This window comes from Dromiciops gliroides, chromosome 6, assembly GCF_019393635.1.
Source record: "Dromiciops gliroides isolate mDroGli1 chromosome 6, mDroGli1.pri, whole genome shotgun sequence".
Classification (NCBI taxonomy): domain Eukaryota; kingdom Metazoa; phylum Chordata; class Mammalia; order Microbiotheria; family Microbiotheriidae; genus Dromiciops; species Dromiciops gliroides.
This window is the reverse complement of record NC_057866.1, coordinates 273,728,528-273,749,528: the sequence shown is the minus strand read 5'-3', so window position 1 is coordinate 273,749,528 and position 21,001 is coordinate 273,728,528. Positions and strand designations below refer to the sequence as shown.

General features: G+C 41.8%; 1 protein-coding gene across 1 annotated transcript in view; it reads left to right on the top strand.

Moving 5' to 3' along the window:
* Positions 1-21,001, top strand: part of SYNPO2 (synaptopodin 2) — a 214,600-nt gene that overhangs the window by 167,930 nt on the left and 25,669 nt on the right. The window contains exons 2-3 of the mRNA XM_043973319.1: positions 354-505; positions 15,575-16,347. Of these exons, the coding sequence (XP_043829254.1) occupies positions 354-505; positions 15,575-16,347 (925 nt within the window). The remainder of the gene's footprint in view (positions 1-353; positions 506-15,574; positions 16,348-21,001) is intronic.

Sequence of the window (21,001 nt, the reverse complement as noted above, 5' to 3'; positions counted from 1 at the left end):
CTCAAGATTCAGCACAAGCCTCACTTTATGCAAGAAGCCTTTCTCAATCCCTCAGCTGCCAATGCTCTCTTCCCTCTCAAAATGGCTTCAATCTGCCTTTTCTGTATCTTAGATCTACCTGGTTGTTTACACGTTGTCTTCCCCATTACAATGTAAGCTGTAATTTTTTTAGCCTTTCCTTATACCCTAGCACTTGGCACAGTGCTTGGCATACAGAAAGTGCTTGATAAATACTTAACTGTCTAACCCTTTTCACTCTTCCACACTGTTATGTGGACATATGTCCCCTGTATCTCTTCCTATAAAAAATACTAGATTCTGAATATTACCTCCTTTTTTTTTAATCCACTCAGATTCGTGGCAAGAGCAAAGCTTCGTGGTCTGGTCTACATGAAGGGGATGAAGTGGTCTCTATCAATGGCACCCCATGTGCGGATCTCACCTACTCAGAAGTCATCAAACTTATGGAAAGCATCACTGATTCTCTCCAAATGCTCATCAAAAGGTAAGGAAGCCTTTGATTGCTGCCAATTAGGCAGAGAAGAAGATCTCCTTGCTCACATGAGCAATAGATCATTTCTGAGCTGGGGAGGGGTTAGGGGGATTTGGCACTAAAGAAACATGCAAAATTAGCCCAATAAAAACCACCATGAATGGGAATGATCACCTGTTTCCAGATATTTCATATTACTCCCCTTCACACAGTGGACAGTTCACCAAAACTGGCCGGTTCCCTGTTCCCTGGATTTGCCATTTGATCTTTCCTCTCCATGCTGTGCCCCATGCCTGGGAAAAACTGACCTCTCCCCTGTGCATCTTGGAAGCCTATATTCTCTCCAAACTCATGTCAGAGGGCACCTCTTCCATGAAGGTCTTTCTTTGTGTTTCATGGACCTCTTTTTAACTTCCAATAAAGCCTGCGAATGCCTTCTCAAAATCATTTTTAATGTATAATTGAAGGAAATGCTGGATTTCAGTTAGAGGTTAGTGAAAATTAAGATGTAATTTTTCCCCATCAAAATTGACAGACCCCCTGAAGTCTCCCTATGGATCTCTTGGGGGGGGGGCAGAGGACTCCATGGACCCCCGATTAAAAGTGTAATCCCCTTGACTACAGAAGTTATTTTGGTTTTACCTTTGTATCTTCAGCACCTAACTAACAGTGCCTAGCACATAGTAGTTGCTTAATAAATACTTCTTGGATAGAATTAGCACTAGAACTACTTGCAGTTGTCCCCCACTCTTCCCTTATAGTGTATTGGACACTTTTAGACCTTAGGGGCTCATCTTAGAATGCCATCCCTTTTATCATTTTAATATACTCCATGGGATTTTCTTGGCAAAGATACCAGAGTGGTTCACCATTTCCTTCTTCAGGGGATCACATTTTGTCTGAACTCTCCACTATGACCTGTTCGGTCATAGGTCATAGGGTAATCCTACTCAGCATAGCTCATTGTTTCACTGAGCCATGCAAGCCCATCCACCATGACAAGGCAGTGACCCGGGAAGGGCTTAGATAGAATGAAATTGGAATGGATTGAATATTGTGGTTAATGGAAAAGCTCCCTCTTCTTCTCTGGTCTTCATTTCATAACCTCTCGTTTTTTCCTTCTTCCCTCTTGTTTCTGATAATGAAGTTGTCCTTCTCCACACCAAGGCCAAAGGCTCTTCATGTATCCTTGATTCCATCCCCTCTACTCTCCCTCTAATTTTCAACCTCTCCCTATCAACTGGTTCCTTCTCTACCATCTTCAAATATGTCCAAGTCTCTAGCATCTTGAAAAAATACTTTCATCAGATGCTCCCCTCCCCTCCAGCTATCATCTTGTATCTCTCCTCCATTACTCAGCCAGTCCTAGAAAGAGCCATACACCCTGGTTATCTCCAATCCTTTCCTTCTTACTCACTTCTCAACCCTCCCCAGTCAGGCTGCTGCTCTCATTAATCACCTCAAACTGCCCTCTCCAAAGTTCACAACGATCTCTTACATGTCCAATCTAATGGGCTTTTTTCAGGCCTCATGCTTCTCAACTTCTGTGTATTTCCCCCTCTTTTTCTAACACTTCTCTCAGCTGGTTCTCATGCGAGCTATCTGACTGCCCCTCTTCAGCCTCCTCTGCTGACTCATAATCCATATTAAATCGGGGTGCCCTACAGCTCCATCCTGATCACTCTCGATTTGGCCATCTCTTGCTCATCTCATCCATTCCCACAGCTTTCATTTTCACCTCAATGTTCTATTTATCCAGTTCTACTCTCTCCCTGAGCTTCAGACCTACCTCCTTCTTGATTCTCACAATTGAAATTCCTTCTTGGATGTTTCTTTTTTGTTTGTTTTGTTGTTTCATTAAAATGTTTTATTGGTGGGTTTTGTTTTTATATTACACACATTTGCAGGATGTATTCCCTTCCTGAGAGGTCTCTTAGTCGGGCAGCTAGGTGGCACTGTGGTGGATAGAGTGCCAGGCCTGGAATCAGGAGTACTCATCTTCCTGAGTTCAAATTTGTCCTTAGACACTTACTAGCTGGGTAACCCTGGGCAAGTCACTTAATCCTGTTTGCCTCAGTTTCCTCATCTGTAAAATGAGCTAGAGAAGAAAGAGGCAAACCATTACAGTCTCTTTGCCAAGAAAACCCCAAATGGGGCATGAAGAGTCTGAAACAACTAAACAAGGACAACAAAAACAAATAAAGCTAATACTACAGTGACTTCATTGGAAAATGCATGAAACATTCCACATCAATAGCACCCCTCCCTCTCTCTATTTAAAAAAAAAACAAAACTACAACTGACATATGTATTTTTTTTTCTCCCTCCAATTTCCCACCTGAGGGGGAAAAAGGACAAGAAAAACAAATTTCTTGTAACAAATATTCAAAGTCAACCAGAACAAATTTCAAATTATAGAACACATCTCAAAGAGAACATATTCAAAATAGAAGTCATTATCTTATCACCTAAACCCTTCCTTCTCCTAAACTTCTGTATTTCTGTTTTGTTTTGTTTTTTTCTAAACATACATTTTCAATAAATGAAAATCTATTCTGTTTCCTTCCATCTTTCTTCCCTTCCTTCCCCACCCCTCCACCCCTGGTTATGAAAGAAAGAAAAACAAAGCCTCTGTTACAAATAAGTATATCAAGCCAAGCAAATTTCCATGTTGGCCATGTCCCCAAAAAGTCTCATTTGGCATGTCTAGTCTTTCTGCTCTCTATCAGGAGGTGCTTCCCTATTTCTTTTGAAGGTACAGCCATTCTTCCAGTCTATCAGATTTAATAACCTTGGTATTAGTTCTCCTTGCTTCTTCACTCCCCCATACAACACACATCTCATAAGTTGCCAGGCCTTGGTTCTGCCTCCACAAACTTCCTGGCACCTGGTCTCTTGTCTCTACTCCAACAACCACCAGTTCAACTCAGGATCTCATAGCCTCTCACTTGGGTTACTGTAATGGTCCCTAAGTGGTCTCCCCACCTCATATCTTTTTCCCTCTTGAATTCACCTCCTGCCAAAGTGATTCTCTACAAACACAGATCTAACTGTATTATTTCCCAACTCAACAAACTCCTTGTTGTTGTTTGGTCATTTCAGTTGTATCTTATTCTTCATGACCCCATTCAGGGTTTTCTTTGAAAAGATATTGGAGGTTGAGAAATGGTCAAAGAATATGAATGGGCAGTTTTCAGATGAAGAAATCAAAGCTCTCTATTTCCATATGAAAAAATGCTCTAATAAAACAACTCTGAGGCACCACCTCATACCTATCAGATTGGCTAATATGACAACAAAAATAATAAATGTTGGAGAAGATGCAGAAAAATTGGAACACTAATGCATTGTTGGTGGAGTTTTGAACTGATCCAACCATTCTGAAGAGCAATTTGGAACTATGTTCAAAGAGCTATGGGATTGTGCATACCCTTTGGCCCAGTAAAACCACTACTAGGTCTGTATCCCAAAGAGATTATAAAAAAGGGAAATGACCCACATGTGCAAAAATATTTCTAGCAGCTCTCTTTGTGGTGGCAAAGAATTGGAAATCAAGGGAATGCCCATCAGTTGGAAAATGGTTGAACAAGTTGTGGTATATAAATGTAATGGAATACTATTATGCTATAAGAAATGATGAGCAGGCAGGTTTCAGAAAAACCTGGAAAGACTTAAGAGGACTGATGCTGAGTGAAGTGAGCAGAACCAGGAGATCAGCAACATTGTGGGATGATCATCTGTGACATACTTAGCTCTTCTTAGTAATACAATGATCCAAGACAATTCCAAAGGTCTCATGATGGAAAATGTGCTCCACATGCAGAAAAAAGAACTGTGGGATCTGAATGCAGATTAAAATATACTATTTCAACTTTTTTGTTTTTTTTCTCAGGTTTTTCCCTTTTTTTTCCTGATTCTTCTTTCATAACATGACTAATGTGGAAATATATTTAATGTGATTGTACATAGATAGCCTATAGCAGATTGCTTTCTGTCTTGGGGAGGGAGGAGGGAGGAAGAAAAATTTGGAACTCAAAATCTTATAAAAACAAATGTTAAAAACTGTCTTTGGGGGCAGCTAGGTGGCATAGTGGATAAAGCACCGGCCCTGGAGTCAGGAGTACCTGAGTTCAAATCTGGCCTCAGACACTTGACACTTACTAGCTGTGTGACCCTGGGCAAGTCACTTAAGCCCCATAGCCCCACCAAAAAAAAAAACTGCCTTTACATGTAACTAAAAAATACTTTTAAGATAAAAAAGAAAAACATTGGAGGAATTTGCCATTTCTCCAGCTCATTTTTTACAAATGAGGAACTGAGGCAAATCTGGTTAAGTAACCTCCCCAGGGTCACACAGCTAGTAAGTGTCTGAGGCTGGATTTGAACTCAGGAAGATGAGGCTTCCTGACTCCAAGCCCAGTGCTCTATGCACTCTGGCACCCCCTAACAGCCAACAAGAAATGGAGGCAATGTTAAAAAAATATATCAAGAATAATATATTTAAGACAATATTTTTTAAGATCTTGGCCTCAACCTCTCTTTCCAGCCTCATTGTATATTATTCCCCTTGTCACTAGTGAAGGCAAACAATGCTCCATCTCTGTGTCTTTGCATTGGTCATTCTCCATTTCTGGAAGGCCCTCTCTCCTTACCTCCACTTCATTGAGTTCCTCTCCTCCTACAAGATGCATCTCAAGACCCACCTTCTACATGAATCCCTTTTGGATTCCCCCAACTGCCAGCCCCCCTGCCCCTCCTCCATTCTTAGACACTTACATGTGTGCAGGTTGTCTTCCCTATACCTGTATTGCCCATGAGCCAAAAGCTTCAGGAGAACAGGGATTGATTTTGTTTGTTTGAGGAGGGGATTTGTCTTTGGCTCTCCAGTACCTAGCACAGACCTGGGCATATAGACACAGCTAGGTGGTGGGAATAGTAGATAAGGGGTTGGGAAGACCTGAGTTCAAATCCAGCCTCAGATACTTAATAGCTATGTGACAGTGGGCAAGTTGCTCCACTACTATGTGCCTCCATTTGCTCACCTGTAAAATGGAAATACTAACAGCACCTCCCTCTTAGGGTTGTTGTAAGAATAAGCTGAGATGGGGGCAGCTAGGTGGTGCTATAGTGGATAGAGCATCAGCCCTGGATTCAGGAGGACCTGAGTTCAAATCCAGCCTCTGACACTTGACACTTACTAGCTGTATGACCCTGGGCAAATCACTTAACCCTCATTGCCCCACAAAAACAACACCAACAGAATACATTGAGATAATATTTGTAAAGTACTTTGCAAGCACTATATAAATGCTAGCTACATATGCATATAAACACATAGTAGGTGCTTAATTAATGCATGATGACTGAATTTTTCAAATGACCATAAGATTAGCCTAAAAAAGCTTTGTTTCCACTCTCCTTGAGAAGGCTTTCTCTATTAATTTGCCTTCCTGAGTAAGGACAGCCTGTTCACTATCATTTTCCTGGTCTGGAAGAAGCCCCAGCCTTTCAATGTCCCTGGGCCTTTGTTCCTAAAAGTAATTCTCTTTGTACATGGGATTGTAAATGTCAAAGCTGTTGGACATTGGGAAAGATCCCTTGTGACCTCAGAACTTCTGCTGGAAGTCATGGGTTTTCATTTATTTGTTTGTCCAGTGAATTCCTTAGTGCAGCTATTTGTGGGGGGAGGAGAAAAGATGATATGGGTCATTGGCCTCTTTTTACTGCAAAGAGAATGTAGTGATAACAACAGCAACAACAACAACAGACCTTCTCATCCAACAGGATGAGGGATTTAAAGCTAGAAGGGACTTCGAAGCAGATCCAACCCCTTCATTTTACAGATAAGGAAACTGAGGCCTAGAGAGGTTGGGCAATTGCCCAGGGTCACAAAGGCGTCTGAGGCCTGCAAGGTTTAGACCCAGCTCTTTTGACTCCAAGTCCAGTGCCCTGTCCACTAAGGCATGCTGCCTGGCTTGTTTTTAAATGACTGTCCCACTTAATCTTTGTTCACCCAGCCTGATTGGGGGCAGTTGGGCTTTCCTGTCCATTTGAGGGAGAAATTGTATCTTCTTTTCTTCTCATTGGCACCTTGAATAACCCCAGGGGCATTTTCACCTAACCAGAGTAAGGCTGAAGAACTGCAGGACTGTAGGGCTAGGTAGGACCAGGGCCTTGCATAACTGGACTCTGTCTTAGGCTTCCCAGCTGGTACCCAGTTTTGCCTTTGGACAAAGACCTGCAGAAAGGAAAACACCCTTCTGTGTCCTCCAAACCACTGTTGACTTCAGGGAAACTGAACCAGCTCCTTCTCTCCAGCGGGGAGTCAATGACATTCACTCCTCTGGAGACAGCTTATGGAGGGCTCTGTTCAGGGGGTGTTTGTCACAACCCTTTCTCCTCTAGTCCTTGCCTTTGGGACCATGTCATCCCTCCTTAACTATTTAAAAATAAGATTTTATTGATGTTTTCTGTTTTTTACATCATCCTAGTTATCTTATGCATCTCTCCACCTCCCAGAGAGCCATTCCATATAACAAACAGTATTTTTGGAGAAGAAAAAAGGTCAGCACAACTGATTAACACCCTGGAAAAGTCCAGAACCACGGACAATGTAGAACACCTGTGGACCGCCCACCTCTGCAAAGGGCTGGGTCGGGTGGCTTCTCATTGCTCATAATTTGAGTCTTGATGGATCTTTATAATTTATGACATTCACTTTTAATTTTTTTGGTGTGTCATTGATCTTTCCATTTATGTTGTTGTAGTTACTGTGTCTTTAGGTTACTTGGCTTTGCTTGGCTCACTCTGCATCAGTGCATGTAGATCTTCCCATGCTTTTCTGTATTCATCACACACATCATTTCTTACAACACAGTAACATTCTATCACACTCATGTACCATCATTTGTTCAGCAGTTCCATAAATGGTGGGTTTCTTCTTTGTTTCCAATTCTTAGATATCATGAAAAGTGCTGGAATATGTGGGGACTTTCCTACTGGTGGCTTCTTTGGGGTATAAGCTCTGGTTCAAAGGGCATGGACACTTTAGTCACTTTATTTGCAGAATTCCAAATTGCTTTCTGAAACGTCAAAGCTCCACCAACAATATATCAGTGCACCTATCTTTTCATAACTTTTCCAACGCTGACTATTGACATTTTTGGTCATGTTTTCTAATTTACAAGGTGTCAGGATTGTTTTGATGTGCATTTTTCTTATTCTTAGTGATTTGAAGCTTTCTATCATGCAGTTTAAATACTTTGCAATTCTTCTTTTGAGAAGGATTTATCCTTTGAAAACATGTATTGGAGAACAGGTATTGGTCATATACACCCATATATGTCTATATATGTATATGTACATATGCACATACATGTATATTTTTTATTTATCTTAGATACCAAACCTTAATCAGAGAAATTTGATAACAAAGGTATTTTTTTCCTCATTCGACCACTTCACTCCTCAGCTTTTTAATAGAAAATGACTGGGGGACAGCTAAGTGGTGGAATGGATAAAGCACCGGCCCTGAATTCAGGAGGACCTAAGTTCAAATCCGGCCTCAGACACTTGACACTTACTAGCTGTGTGACCCTGGGCAAGTCACAACTGCAGAAAGAGGGGAAAATATGAGATTCAGTCAACAAAACAAGCAATTATTAAGTGCTTGCAATGTGCCATCCTTGTGTTAGAGATACAAAGAAATGCAAAACAGTCCCTTCCCTCACAAGGAGTTCACATTCTAATGGAAGAGACAACATGTAAATAATTATATATGGATAAGTAAATGGATGGTCACCTTTGAGAGTAAGTCTCTAGCAGTCTGGTAGACTAGGAAAGGCATCCTGAAGAAGGTGGTGCTTGAGTTGAGTCTAGAAGTAAGCTGGGGGTTCTAAGAGGTGATGGTGAGGAGAGGGAGAATTACAGGCATGGGGCACAGCCAATGCAAAGACATGGAGATGGGAGATGGAGTGCTATATGTGAGAAACAGCAAATAGGCCAGAGTAGCTGGATCACAGAGTGTGTGTGTGTGTGTGTGGGGGGGGAGTAAAGTAGAATCCCATTTGATAAGAAAGAGCCAATGGTAACTTTCTCTAATTACGAACAATCTGTAGGCCTTAACCATCTCCACGAGGCCAATTCCCTGGAACTTTGCCTCTAAGCTGTAGAATGTTTTCCATGTGCCCCCCTACTTGTAGGATCCGCCCCTCCCCTGAGCCTCCACCCCTGTGCTTCGGGGCTGTGGCTTCCAGGAGAATATCTGCCAAGATTATCTGGTGGGACTCCCAAGTAGACAAGACCTATAAGCCATCCAAAGACCCGGGCTCACAGGACCCCAGAATCACACAACCCTAGAAATAGAGTTGGAAGGAAACTTAGGGGCCAAGTCCAAGCGATTTTACAGATGAGGAGGAGACTGAGGCCCAGAGAGGTACTGGGGCTTGCTAGTAAATGTCAGGAACGGAATTCAAACCAAGGCTTTCCTTCCTCCGAGCCCATCACTCTGTTCAAGGGCTCCACTTCACCTGTGTAGGTGTTGTTGGTCTGTGAGTTTTGCTTAAATCTCAGCAGGTGTGGCCTGTCCGGTCAGGGTTGTTTTTAGAGGTATCAAGACTTCTAGGATCCTCAGTTTTATCCCTCTTGTGTCCCTTCTACCACCACAGACTCCTATTTCTGAGGTCAGATCTGGATTCAGACACTTATTAGCTGTATGACCCTGGGCAAGTCATTTAACCCTGCTTGTTCATCTGTCAATAAGCTGGAGAAGGAAATAGCAAACTAGTCCAGTATCTTTGCCAAGAAAACCCTAAATGAGGTCATGAAGAATCGGACATGACTGAAACAACTGAACCCCAACACCAAAGTTGCTTAACTTCCCCAAACCTTGGTTTCCTCTTTTGTAAAATGAGGGCAGTCTAGATAACCTCTAAGGTCCCTTCCAGCTCTAGATCTCTGGGCCTCAGTCTCTGCTTCTGTAAAGGGGGGGGGACTGGACTGGACAGCCTCTGAGGTCCCCTTCTAGCTCTCCACCCATGAAGCCATCATGCTTTCCTGCTTGGTGGTACCTCACAAAGATGGTGCTCCACTGGCTCAGCCTTTGAGAATGCAGTTGCAGCCACACCACAATAAGGCATCAGAGAAGGGTTTTCATGAATATTCCACTTAAACTTGGGCAATCCAGCCAAAGACTTCAGGTTCCCATGAAGTGAGTGCTGGTGGTTAGTAGGGACTTAGTAAGGTTGCAATTGTCTGTGTTTCTGCTTCAAATTTCCAGGGCTGAAACTCTCAGGGCCATCTTTGGGCACATTTTTTCCCTGAAGAAGAGAAGCTCTCTCTTCTTGGTTCTCTCCTTTTTAGGCTATTGGAGGGCTAATTCCTTCACTGATTTAGTGAGTTAAATTCCATTGTGATACATTTGTAAATCTGGGACGGCCGCTTCTAGGTCTTGTTCTGACCACAATGGACTCTTATTCCTGAAAATTTCAGGCTGACACTGACTTTTATGTTCTGACTATTGAACGGTTGCAGTAAGAGTCTCTGAATGAATCAGCATGAACAGTTTAATGTTCCTTTTATTGTTTTCCATTTTTTTACTTGTTATTCTTAATTCCATTTAATTTTTTCAAAGAAACCATTAATTGGAAAGGGCTATATCTTAGCATGTCAAATTAAAATGAGGCAGAACTTAGTGACATCTTATGAAATTAAATGGTTCTCCCTCCCCTTGTGTCCATGCCATCTCTTGCCAGAAGATAAGGTCTGGACTTGGGATTCCATTGGAATAGGGTTCTTCTTGATGAATGCACTCCTTCAACCAATGCAGGTCTGCACCTTCTCTGCCAATCATAATCATAAAGAATTATCTAAGAACTGGGAGTTGAAGTGACTTGGCCAGAGTCAGACATCCTGAATGTGTCTGAGGCAGGTCTTGAACTGAGATCTTCCTGGCTCTGTGGCCAGCCACTATGCTATCCACTACACCATACTGACTCTTTTTTGCTAAACAATTGCCCACCTAAGGCCTCAGAGATGGTAACTGGTTCAATAAGATTTTAAGCATATTTACAAATTACCAGACCTACAAGCATGAAACATTATAGAATTAATTTTGCATGTTGATGTAAGTGAAAATAATCCATATATGGATTTCTCTTCTCTCACTATCTCTAAAATTTAAAGAAAAGTTTGCTTTTTTACACATATATGCTGTCCATCCAGCCTCAGCTGCCGATAAAGGCTAACATTTCTCTGGCTTGTGCCCAAGTATTTGAACCTACAAGGAAATGTTTATGAATCCAAGCTACTATATCTGTATATACTCAGTGGAGAGCTCTCATAACTCAAAGAGATGTGATCCAGAACCAGTCCTGAGCTTGGCTAAATTGCAAACTTCCTGACCTGGCAGTAGTGTCCAGTGGAATAAAATTAATGCAGCACATGGTTTCTAAGTCCAGAGAGAGCCAATTTGATGTCATGCGCTATATAACCAGACAACAGAAACATAAGTGATATCGAGGAGTTTTCATTTCTCTGGCTGATTTCTGCTTTATCCTTTCTCGATGTAGCCTCTGCCCTTGTAGACCTAACTTGCTGTTTTTATCATAGTATTGCTAAGCATTCTTTGTAGACCTTGGACAAAGAAAAACAGTGGATATTTGGCACTGCAAAGGCTACAATTCAATGCAACAGGATTTTATTTTTTATTCATATTTTCTTTTCCCTCAGTTACATGGAGAGACAATTTTAACATCCATCTTTTTAAAAAGTGAGTTCCAAATTCTCTCCCTTCCTCCTTCACTTCCCCCTCCCTAAGACTGTAAACAGTTTGATATGTTATACACATTCAATTCTGCAAAATTTATTACCATATTAGTCATGTTGTGAAAGAAGACACAGACTCAGAGGAAAAAAACCCAAAACAAACAAACAAAAAAAACCAAAGTGAAAAATAGTATGCTTCTATCTGCATTCAGACTCCATCAGTTCTTTCTCTGGAGGTGGAGAGCATTTTCCATCATGAACCCTTTGGAATTGTCTTGGATCATTGTATTGATGAGAATAGTTAATTAAGCCATTCACAGTTGATCACCATACAGTATCTTTGTTACTGTGTTCTCCAGGTTCTGTTCAATTCATTTTGCATCATTTCATATAAGTCTTTCCAGATTTTTCTGAAATCAGTCTGCCCATCATTTTTATAGCATAGTAATATTCTATTACAATCATATAGCACAACTGGTTCAGCCATTCCCCATTTGAATGACATCCCTTCAATTTCCAATTCTTTGCCATCACAAAAAGAGCTGTTATGAATATTTTTGTACAGATAGGTCTTTTCCCCCATCCTCCTCCCACTTTTTATCTCTTTGAGATACAGACCAAGTAGGGGTATTGTTGGATCAAAGGGTATGAACAGTTTATAGCCCTTTGGGAATATTTCCAAATTGCTCTCCAGAATAGCTGGATCAGTTCATAACTCCACCAAGAGTGCATTAATGTCCCAATTTTCCCACATCCCCTCCAACATTTTTTTTATTTTCCTTTTCTGTCATATTAGTCAATCTGATAGCTGTGAGGTGGTACCTCAGAGTTGCTTTAATTTGTTTTTCTCATGATAGGCATTTATTAAGCATTTTTATAATGGGTTTGTGTGAAGAAGCAACCATATCTATCACTCTGTAGAGCAGGGTTTCTTAACTGGGAGTCCATGAACTTGTCTTTAAAAATATATTATGGGGGGGCAGCTAGGTGGTGCAGTGAATAGAGCACCAGCCGTGGAGTCAGGAGGACCTGAGTTCAAATTCAGCCTCAGACACTTAATATTTACTAGCAGTGTGACCCTGGGCAAGTCACTTAACCCCAATTGCCTCTCTCTCTCTCTCTCTCTCTCTCTCTCTCTCTCTCTATATATATATATATATATATATATATATATATAATCATATTTTGATATAATTGGTTTTCTTTGTAATTCTATACAGATTGTCTTATGCAATTAAAAACTTTATTCTGAAAAGGGGTCCATAGACTTTACCAGACTGTCAGTTAATTGATCTATGATGCACAAAAGGTTGAGAACTCTTACTCTATAGAGAAGAGGTCATCGAGGCTGATATATATATATATATATATATATATATATATATATATATATATATATATATATATAAACTCATGAGTTAAATGAGGGCAGTCTAGATAACCTCTAAGGTCCCTTCCAGCTCTAGATCTCTGGGCCTCAGTTTCTGCTTCTGTAAAGGGGGGAATTGGACTGGACAGCCTCTGAGGTCCCCTTCTAGCTCTCCACCCATGAAGCCATCATGCTTTCCTGCTTGGTGGTACCTCACAAAGATGGTGCTCCACTGGCTCAGCCTTTGAGAATGCAGTTGCAGCCACACCACAATAAGGCATCAGAGAAGGGTTTTCATGAATATTCCACTTAAACTTGGGCAATCCAGCCAAAGACTTCAGGTTCCCATGAAGTGAATGAGTTTTCATTTCTCTGGCTGATTTCTGCTTTATCCTTTCTTGATGTAGCCTCTGCCCTTGTAGATCTAACTTGCTGTTTTTTATCATAGTATTGCTAAGCATTCTTTGTCGACCTTGGACAAAGAAAAACAGTGGATATGTGGCACTGCAGAGGCTACAATTCAATGCAACAGGCTTTTATTTTTTATTCATATTTTATTTTCCCCCAGTTACATGGAGAGACAATTTTAACATCCTTCTTTTTAAAAAATGAGTTCCAAATTTATTGCTCTCCAGAATAGCTGGATCAATTCATAACTCCACCAAGAGTGCATTAATGTCCCAATTTTCCCACATCCATATATGGATTTCTCTTCTCTCACTATCTCTAAAATTTAAAGAAAAGTTTGCTTTTTTACACATATATGCTGTCCATCCAGCCTCAGCTGCCAATAAAGGCTAACATTTCTCTGGCTTGTTCCCAAGTATTTGGACCTACAAGGAAAGAAACACAGGAAAGAGAGAGAAACACAGAGACAGACGGAAATAGAGAGACAGAGACAAACATAGTATTTTATTCCAAAATATATAACGGGGGTGGGGGGGCAGCTAGGTGGTGCAGTGGATAGAGCACCAGCCCTGGAGTCAGGAGGACCTGAGTTCAAATCTGACCTCAGACACTTAACACTTACTAGCTGTGTGACCCTGGGCAAATCACTTAACCCTCATTGCCCCACAAAAACAACCTCAGACACTTAACATTTACTAGCGGTGTGACCCTGGGCAAGTCACGTAACCCCAATTGCCTCACTATATATATACATATATATATATATATACACATATATATATATAATCATGTCTTGATATAATTGGTTTTCTTTGTAATTCTATACAGATTGTCTTATGCAATTATAAACTTTATTCTGAAAAGGGGTCCATAGACTTTACCAGACTGTCAGTTAATTGATCTATGATGCACAAAAGGTTGAGAACTCTTACTCTATAGAGAAGAGGTCATCGAGGCTGATAGAGAGCTGGCCCTGGACCCAGGAAGACATGGGTTCAAATCTCTGCTCTGACACATGCTGGTTGTAACTGGGGGCAAGTTTCATGATTTCTCAGGGCCTAAGGAAGCTCTCTAAGGCTACATGTGGCAGAGAAAGTGCCAACCTGCTTTGCTAGTTTACTTCATCACTGTCTGCCTCAGTTTCTTTAACTGTAAAATGGGCATCATAATAATACTTGTCTCCCAGGGTTGTTGTGAAGGTTAAAAGAAATAAGGTCCCCAAAGCACATCATCATAATAGCTAGCATTTATAACACTGTTCTTAAGCTCACAATATTGGGGGGGAGGGGGAATTCCCTTCAACACTTCTTTGTATGACTGACTAAGGTGGGAAAGGAGTAGAGAAGAAATTCATTAACAACTGGAAAATCCAAGTTCATACAGTTGCCTTTTTTCAATTAGAACTTAAGAAAGAAGGTTTTTGTTTGTTTTAAACAACTTTTAACCTACACTGCCTTATCCAGTTAGAACAAAAGGTATAGAACCCAAACAGAAGGAGAGCAGCTGAGTTCAGAGGCAAAGGTCTGGGGTAAGAAACTCGGCCCCTTTCCCATGAGCTGTTGAAATGGCTTGGCTTCTAGGGAATCCCCAAAAGAGATGTGATACAAAATGTAAATCAACCAGCTTCAGGGGGAGAGGCCACCAAATTCCAATTAGAAATATCCCATGACCTCACAAATCACAGCAGTATGGAAAGGGGCACTTTTTACCAAGACCAAATATTCCCTGTGGTCAGAGATATTGCCTTCAATTTCATTCCATCCAAAAATATAATCTCCAAAAAGGCGATTGGAGCCCTTTTATCTGGGAGATCTTGGGCCTGTCTGGGAAGAGCTGGGCTTTGTTTATGTGACATCAAACATCTGGATGGAAACTGAAAAGCTCTGTTCATCATCCAGATGGGTTGGTGGCCTCATGCCAAGTATATAGATCTAAGACATGTTCTGGCATCCCCCAGCTCTTGGAGATAAACTCAAGATGGAGATTGGAAATCAACACAATAAAGAGGGCTTCTCTTTTATTTTAGGGCCAAGCTCTTAGGGATCATAGCATCATCAATCCAGGGCTAGAAGGGATCTTAGAGGTTATTGAGTCCAACCCACTCATTTTACAGATGAAGAAACTGAGTTTAGAGAGCTTAAGTGACTTATCCAGGGTCACACTGAGAGTGTCTGAGGTAGGATTTTTTTTGGGGGGGGGACAGGACAAAGAGGGTTAAGTGACTTGCCCAGGGTCACACAGCTAGTAAGTGTCTTTATCCACTGCCTCCTAGCTGCCCCTGAGGTAGGATTTGAACCCAAGTTGCCCTGACTTTCTCTCCAGTGCTTTGTCCACTGCAACATGCTGCCTCTCAAGAGGATGTGGGAGAAGGGGACATACCACCAACCTCATTTTTCACAGTCACTGCTGTAGACATTTAGGCAGAAACACACTGATCTTGTACATTTATCAAACCTCATAAAAATGTCAGAAATTCTTTGGCTAGCCCCTCAAACAAACACATATGAATTTAACTGTCGGGAATTATCTTTTTTGTGCAGACCATCCAGTGGAATAAATGAAAACTTCATCCCTGAAACTGCAAACAAAGATCACGAACACTTTGTACATGAGGACCACGTGGAGAGAACCAGCCTGCAAATTTGCCCGCCCCGCACCCAGGACCAGAGGGCATTTCCCGGCCAGAAAGATGAAAAGAGTGCTGAGGATTGCTCAGGAGAGACCAAACCAAGCTCCCAGATAGCTCTGCAGGTCCCAAGAAGACCCTGGACAGAGCCGATAGTCTTGGGAGAGACAGAAGAAGCCAGGCCAGGAGCCGTGGTGGAGCTGCAGTTGTCTCTCTCGCAGGACAGACACAAGGACCCTGGGGCTTTGGTGGGGACTGTCCCGGGAGGAGCCGAAAACCACCCCTCCCCTGACCCTGACCCTCACCAGCTGCAGGGAGGGTTTGGCCAAGGACCGTCTGCCTTCTCTGATGAGAAAGAGGATTCTGGTCAGGGGCCCAGTGACAAGTTAATTCAGCTCTCTAGTGGCAGAGAGCTGCAAATTACCCAGGGGAGAGAGGCGGGAGCCCCCCACCTCTCCAGGGCTGAAGTGATCATCAACTACTCCTACGACAGAGAGAAGGCAGAAGGGTCCAACTGGGCAGGAAGAAAGGGGTGTGGTGATTTTCAAGTGGAAGGAGGGCGGGCCGAAGCACCTCCTTCTGTGGTCTCCTTTCCCCTCTCCTCCGAAGGCACTGAGCAGGGAGAAGATCAACAGATCTCAGAAAGGGATCACCGGAGGCCCCACAAGCACCGAGCCCGGCACGCCCGTGAGTACCTCCTGCACCCCGCTTTGCCCCCTCGCAAGGGCCATTTCACCTGGCCCGTCACCTGGCTACCTTTCCTTTCCCTCTGCACTCTGTAATATTTTTCAGGAGGATTTCTCCCAGGACTTCAACGTTCTCTCTCTGCTCATTGGCACTCCTCTTCATTCTCCCTGTAGGAAGGCACCAGGGGCCAATAGTGTCAGTCCCTTGGAACGGAGATGAGAGTCAATTAGCAGCATGGAAACTATCTCACTTGCTTCTCTGTTCCCTTACTGAAGAGAAGTATTGTCTGGCTGGGTTTTGTTTTCATTCGAAAAAATGAATCGTGTCACTGTTAAGACAGCCCAGAAACACGTTTGACATTGACAAAGAGAGTTTAAATGCCCAAAGCTACTGATTCTGCTGCTGCTGCTGCTGCTGCTGCTGCTGCTATTGCTGAGAAGTATCTTTCAGAATCAGTAAGGATATTAAAACAAAGAGAGAAACAGAGAAAGAAAGAGAGAGAGAAACAGAGAGACAGACGGAAACAGAGAGACAGAGACAAACAGAAAGAGAGAGAGAGAGAGAGAGAGAGAGAGAGAGAGAGAGAGAGAGAGAGAGAGAGAGAGAGAGAAATGTGTACAGCTTGATGATGCTTGCAGAAGTTCGTTTGACAGACACCAGCATGTGGGATACCTGATCCCCGCAGCTCAGTGATTCTGCATGAGGCTGCACAGTGCCCTGGCTCGTTGGTCTACCCCCTTGACACAGAGGTCAGACTCTCAGCCCAGGAGGCAGGGGTGCCCTAAGGGGGATATGATGGCATCCCAGGCTGCTTGCTAGTAGAAGGGACAGGGTTCTCCAGAAGGAAGGTAGCAAAGGCAAATCAAGCCTCAATGCTTTGCCTGGGAGAAGGGGGTGGGGAGGAGAGTGCATGACTATTCTTGAGGTCTCCTTTCTGGACTCTTGTCAAGAATCCCAGTGAGGAATTTAAAGGCTGCCTTCAAAGGGTCTGGAATTGGGGATGCTGGGAGCAGCAGCACCCAGTTCTAACGCCTTCCATGGCATATTTTTAGCAGAGCCACCTGTGCCCTCCATGGCACATGGAGCCGGCTGTGGCTTGTGCTGTAAGTGTCTATATGTAATCAGCCCATTTGTAATGCATTAAAGGGGCGTCATAGAAAAGAGTTCACATGCTTTAAATTTTGGCACCCAAGGCAGTAACAACTGGACAACTGGGGCTCCGGTTTCCAGAGGATGGGAGACAAGAATCCTGCATGAGCTCAGCCTTCCCGGCTTCCCTCTCCCTCCGTAAAATAGGAACACTCAAGAATCTCAGAGACTTGATTTCATAAAATCATTGTGTCATGATGACAGAATTATTTCTGGTAAGCTCTTAGGTCTGGCTGCCGGGTTCCTTCCAGTTCTGCTGAGAGCTAAAGTACATCTTTCCTTTGATTTCTCAAATAGAAGAAGCTGACTTACCTCTTTTGTGAAATTCAAAGCCACTTGAATTTGTTTCTCATTTGTGGCACATATTTACCAGATCCCTTGGAGAGGACTAAGTAAATGGGGTTAGAAATCAGACTGTTGCCAAGTCATTTTTTTCAATGACAGGAACTAATATCTAACAAAAGAAACTTTGGGGAAAGTATTGTATATCCCTAAAATGTTGAATCCTAGAAGAAGTTCTAGGATCCATTCTTCCCAAATCCCAATAGAATTTTAAAACCACAATCATTTGTATGCCTTGTCAGATTTCTTATGGCTAATAGCTATCTTTTTAAGAACTGAAGGAGTCCTTGAAGTATGCTAGTTACAATTTATATAGATATGTGACAAGTTAATTTTTGTATCAGGAGGCCACTTGGTATAGTGGCCAGAGAGCTGGCCTCAGAGTCAGAAAAATCTGGGTCCAAGGTGCTGCCTTTGACACATATTTGGTCTGTGACTGAGAGTGAGTTACTTAACTATTCAGTGCCTTGGTTCACTCTCTCAGACTTTTAATTTACTGAACTGCCAGTCAGTTAAATCACAAATCTGTTAAAAAAAATAATGATAACTAGATTGGTCTGCAACTATTTGGAGACAAAATTTCATAAACAAATTAATGCTATCTATTTCTTGGATGCTGAGTTAGTAGTTGTGTCAGTGACTTTGGAACTAGTCACAAGAAAAATGCCATTTTGACATAGGTTAAGCTCCTAGATTTGGAGGTGGAAAGGAATGGAGATTTTGGGGTCAGATTTGGAGTTAGCAAGGACTTTAGATCTTGTTTAGTTCAGAAGTTCTTAACCTGGGGTCCCTGAACTTGTTTTGTTTTTTAATACTTTGATTACTACATTTCAGTGGAAATGGTTTGCTTTGTAATCTTGTGCATATCAGTTTGTGTATTTCAAAACTTTGTTCTGGGAAGGGACCCATAGGTTTCACCTGTTGGCCAAAGTGGTCTGTTTCATCAAACAGGTGGAATCTAATCCATTTTGCTACCGAGAAAATGAAGACTGGAGATGTTCAATGGCCTGCCCAAGGTCACATAGGTAACAAATAAATAGCAAAGCTGGGATTTGAATCCAGGTCCTATAGATCAGGGCTCTTTCTATGAGTTAACTGAGAGCAATTTTTATGGTGAAATCTACTTGAAAATCCTCCCTTTGAAAGACATTTAGAAAGAGTACAGTGAGGAAATTTCAGTATTTATATGTGAAAGGGTACTACAAGTTTTGGCATCAGAAAGATCTGTGTTCAAATTCTGATTTTGATTCTTACTAGCTGAGTAGCCTTTGGGAAGACTTAATCTTTCTTCCTTATCCTTCCACCAAATCACTTAATCCTTTCCCTTAGCTGGAAAATTGGCATACCTCCATACCTACTTCATGAAGTTATTGGGAGGTTCAAATGTGATAATGCACATCAGTTATTACTATGGTTTGCAAATGGGTAAAGCAGAGCCATGGGTTTGGAACCCAAGGTCCTGGGTTCAAATCCTGACCGTCATTTACTACCTGTGTTACCAAAAGTAAGGGCCTTCCTTTCTCTTGCCTTCTATTTCCTCTTCTATTTAAGGATAGTGTTAGGACTAGATGACTTTTTGTGTTCCCTGTGGCTCCAAATTTATAATACTTCTATAAGGAAGGAGATAAGATTTCAGCACTCCAGCTGAGACAAATTGCAACCAGTCTATAACACATTAAATGACAACAATAGCAACAATACTAATAGGTAGCTAGCATTTATATATCACTTTAAGGTTTGCAAAGCCCTTTACATATGTTAATTCCTTTGACCCACACAATCATGACCAACTCTTCCTGACCTCATTTTTGAGGTTTTTATCTGCAGAGATTCTGGAGGGGTTTGTTATTTCCTTTTCCTGTTCATTTTATAGATGAGGAAACTGAGGCAAACAGGGTTAAGTGAATTGCCCAGAGTCACACAGCTAGTAAATGCCTGAGGCTGGATTTCAATTTATGAAGACGAGTCTCCCTGACTCTGGGCCTGACACTTTACCCACTGTATAATCTAGCTGCCCCTATGCTTTATGTACTGTTACTCAAAAGACAGTAACAGCTGATGTTTCTCCATGATCTGATTTGATCTAGTATTTGTGTCCTCAGCTCTTAGCATAGTGCTTGGCCAACAAAACCTTTAAGGGCAGGGCCACACGTTATGACCATTTTCCAGATGGAAACTGAAGCTTAGCTAAGGTAAAATGACTTGCCCTGGGGGACACAGCCAGTGTCTGAGGCAGGACAGAAATCAGTCAATAAACATTTGTCAGTCTATGTTTATTAAGTTCCTACTATGTGCCAAGTATTGTGCTAAGTGCTGAGACCCAGGTCTTCCTGACACCAAGACCAGCACTATATCACCTCTGCCAAATTGGTGGTGTATCCATGAGGGAGGATCTGAGATTTCAGCACCTCCGCCAAGGCAAATTGCAACCAGTCTATATCTTATTAAATAACAACCACAACAACGATAGTATCTATACATCTTCGAAAGGTTTGTAAAGCTGCCTCTCATTCCTTTTAAAATATAGAGCTAAATTGTTTAATGAACCCCAACAGTTAATGTCTGTTGTTCCTCACCCTTGAGATTATGTCTTTCTTTTAATGGGGGAGGGGGTTGAATTGAACAATTATCAACAAACATAAGCATTTCTACCAAATACACTGCTTTGGCTACTTTTACAAGGTATGCCAACAGACTCAGTGCAGTTATTTACATTTGTATTGTAATTATACCATATCTTTCCTATATTGGCTATTGTTAATGTTCAGGAATTGTATTGTTTGTGATGCTTCTGTTGATCAGGTCACTGTTACAAGATCAATTTCCTGTTGTTTCCTCTAATATTGTGCTCAAATATTTTCAATAAAATCGCTTTGCAAATGACATACAGAAACATTTCCGAACAAAAAAGAATTGTATGTGAAACCAGGAACCACTGTTACATAGTTTTTGTTACAGTTCTATGACATTTAAGGAGGTAGTAACAAAATTGTCCTGCTTATTCCCTCTTATAAACTTTGTTTCCTTCTCTGTGGGGTTTTTTACTATTATTGTTTATTAATGTTTTGTTGCCACTCTTCTTTTTCGTGTGTGTATGTGTGTCCGTCCATTTTAAGCAGACTTGCTTCCCCAGCACAAACCTTTTTTTTGTAACTAATAATCA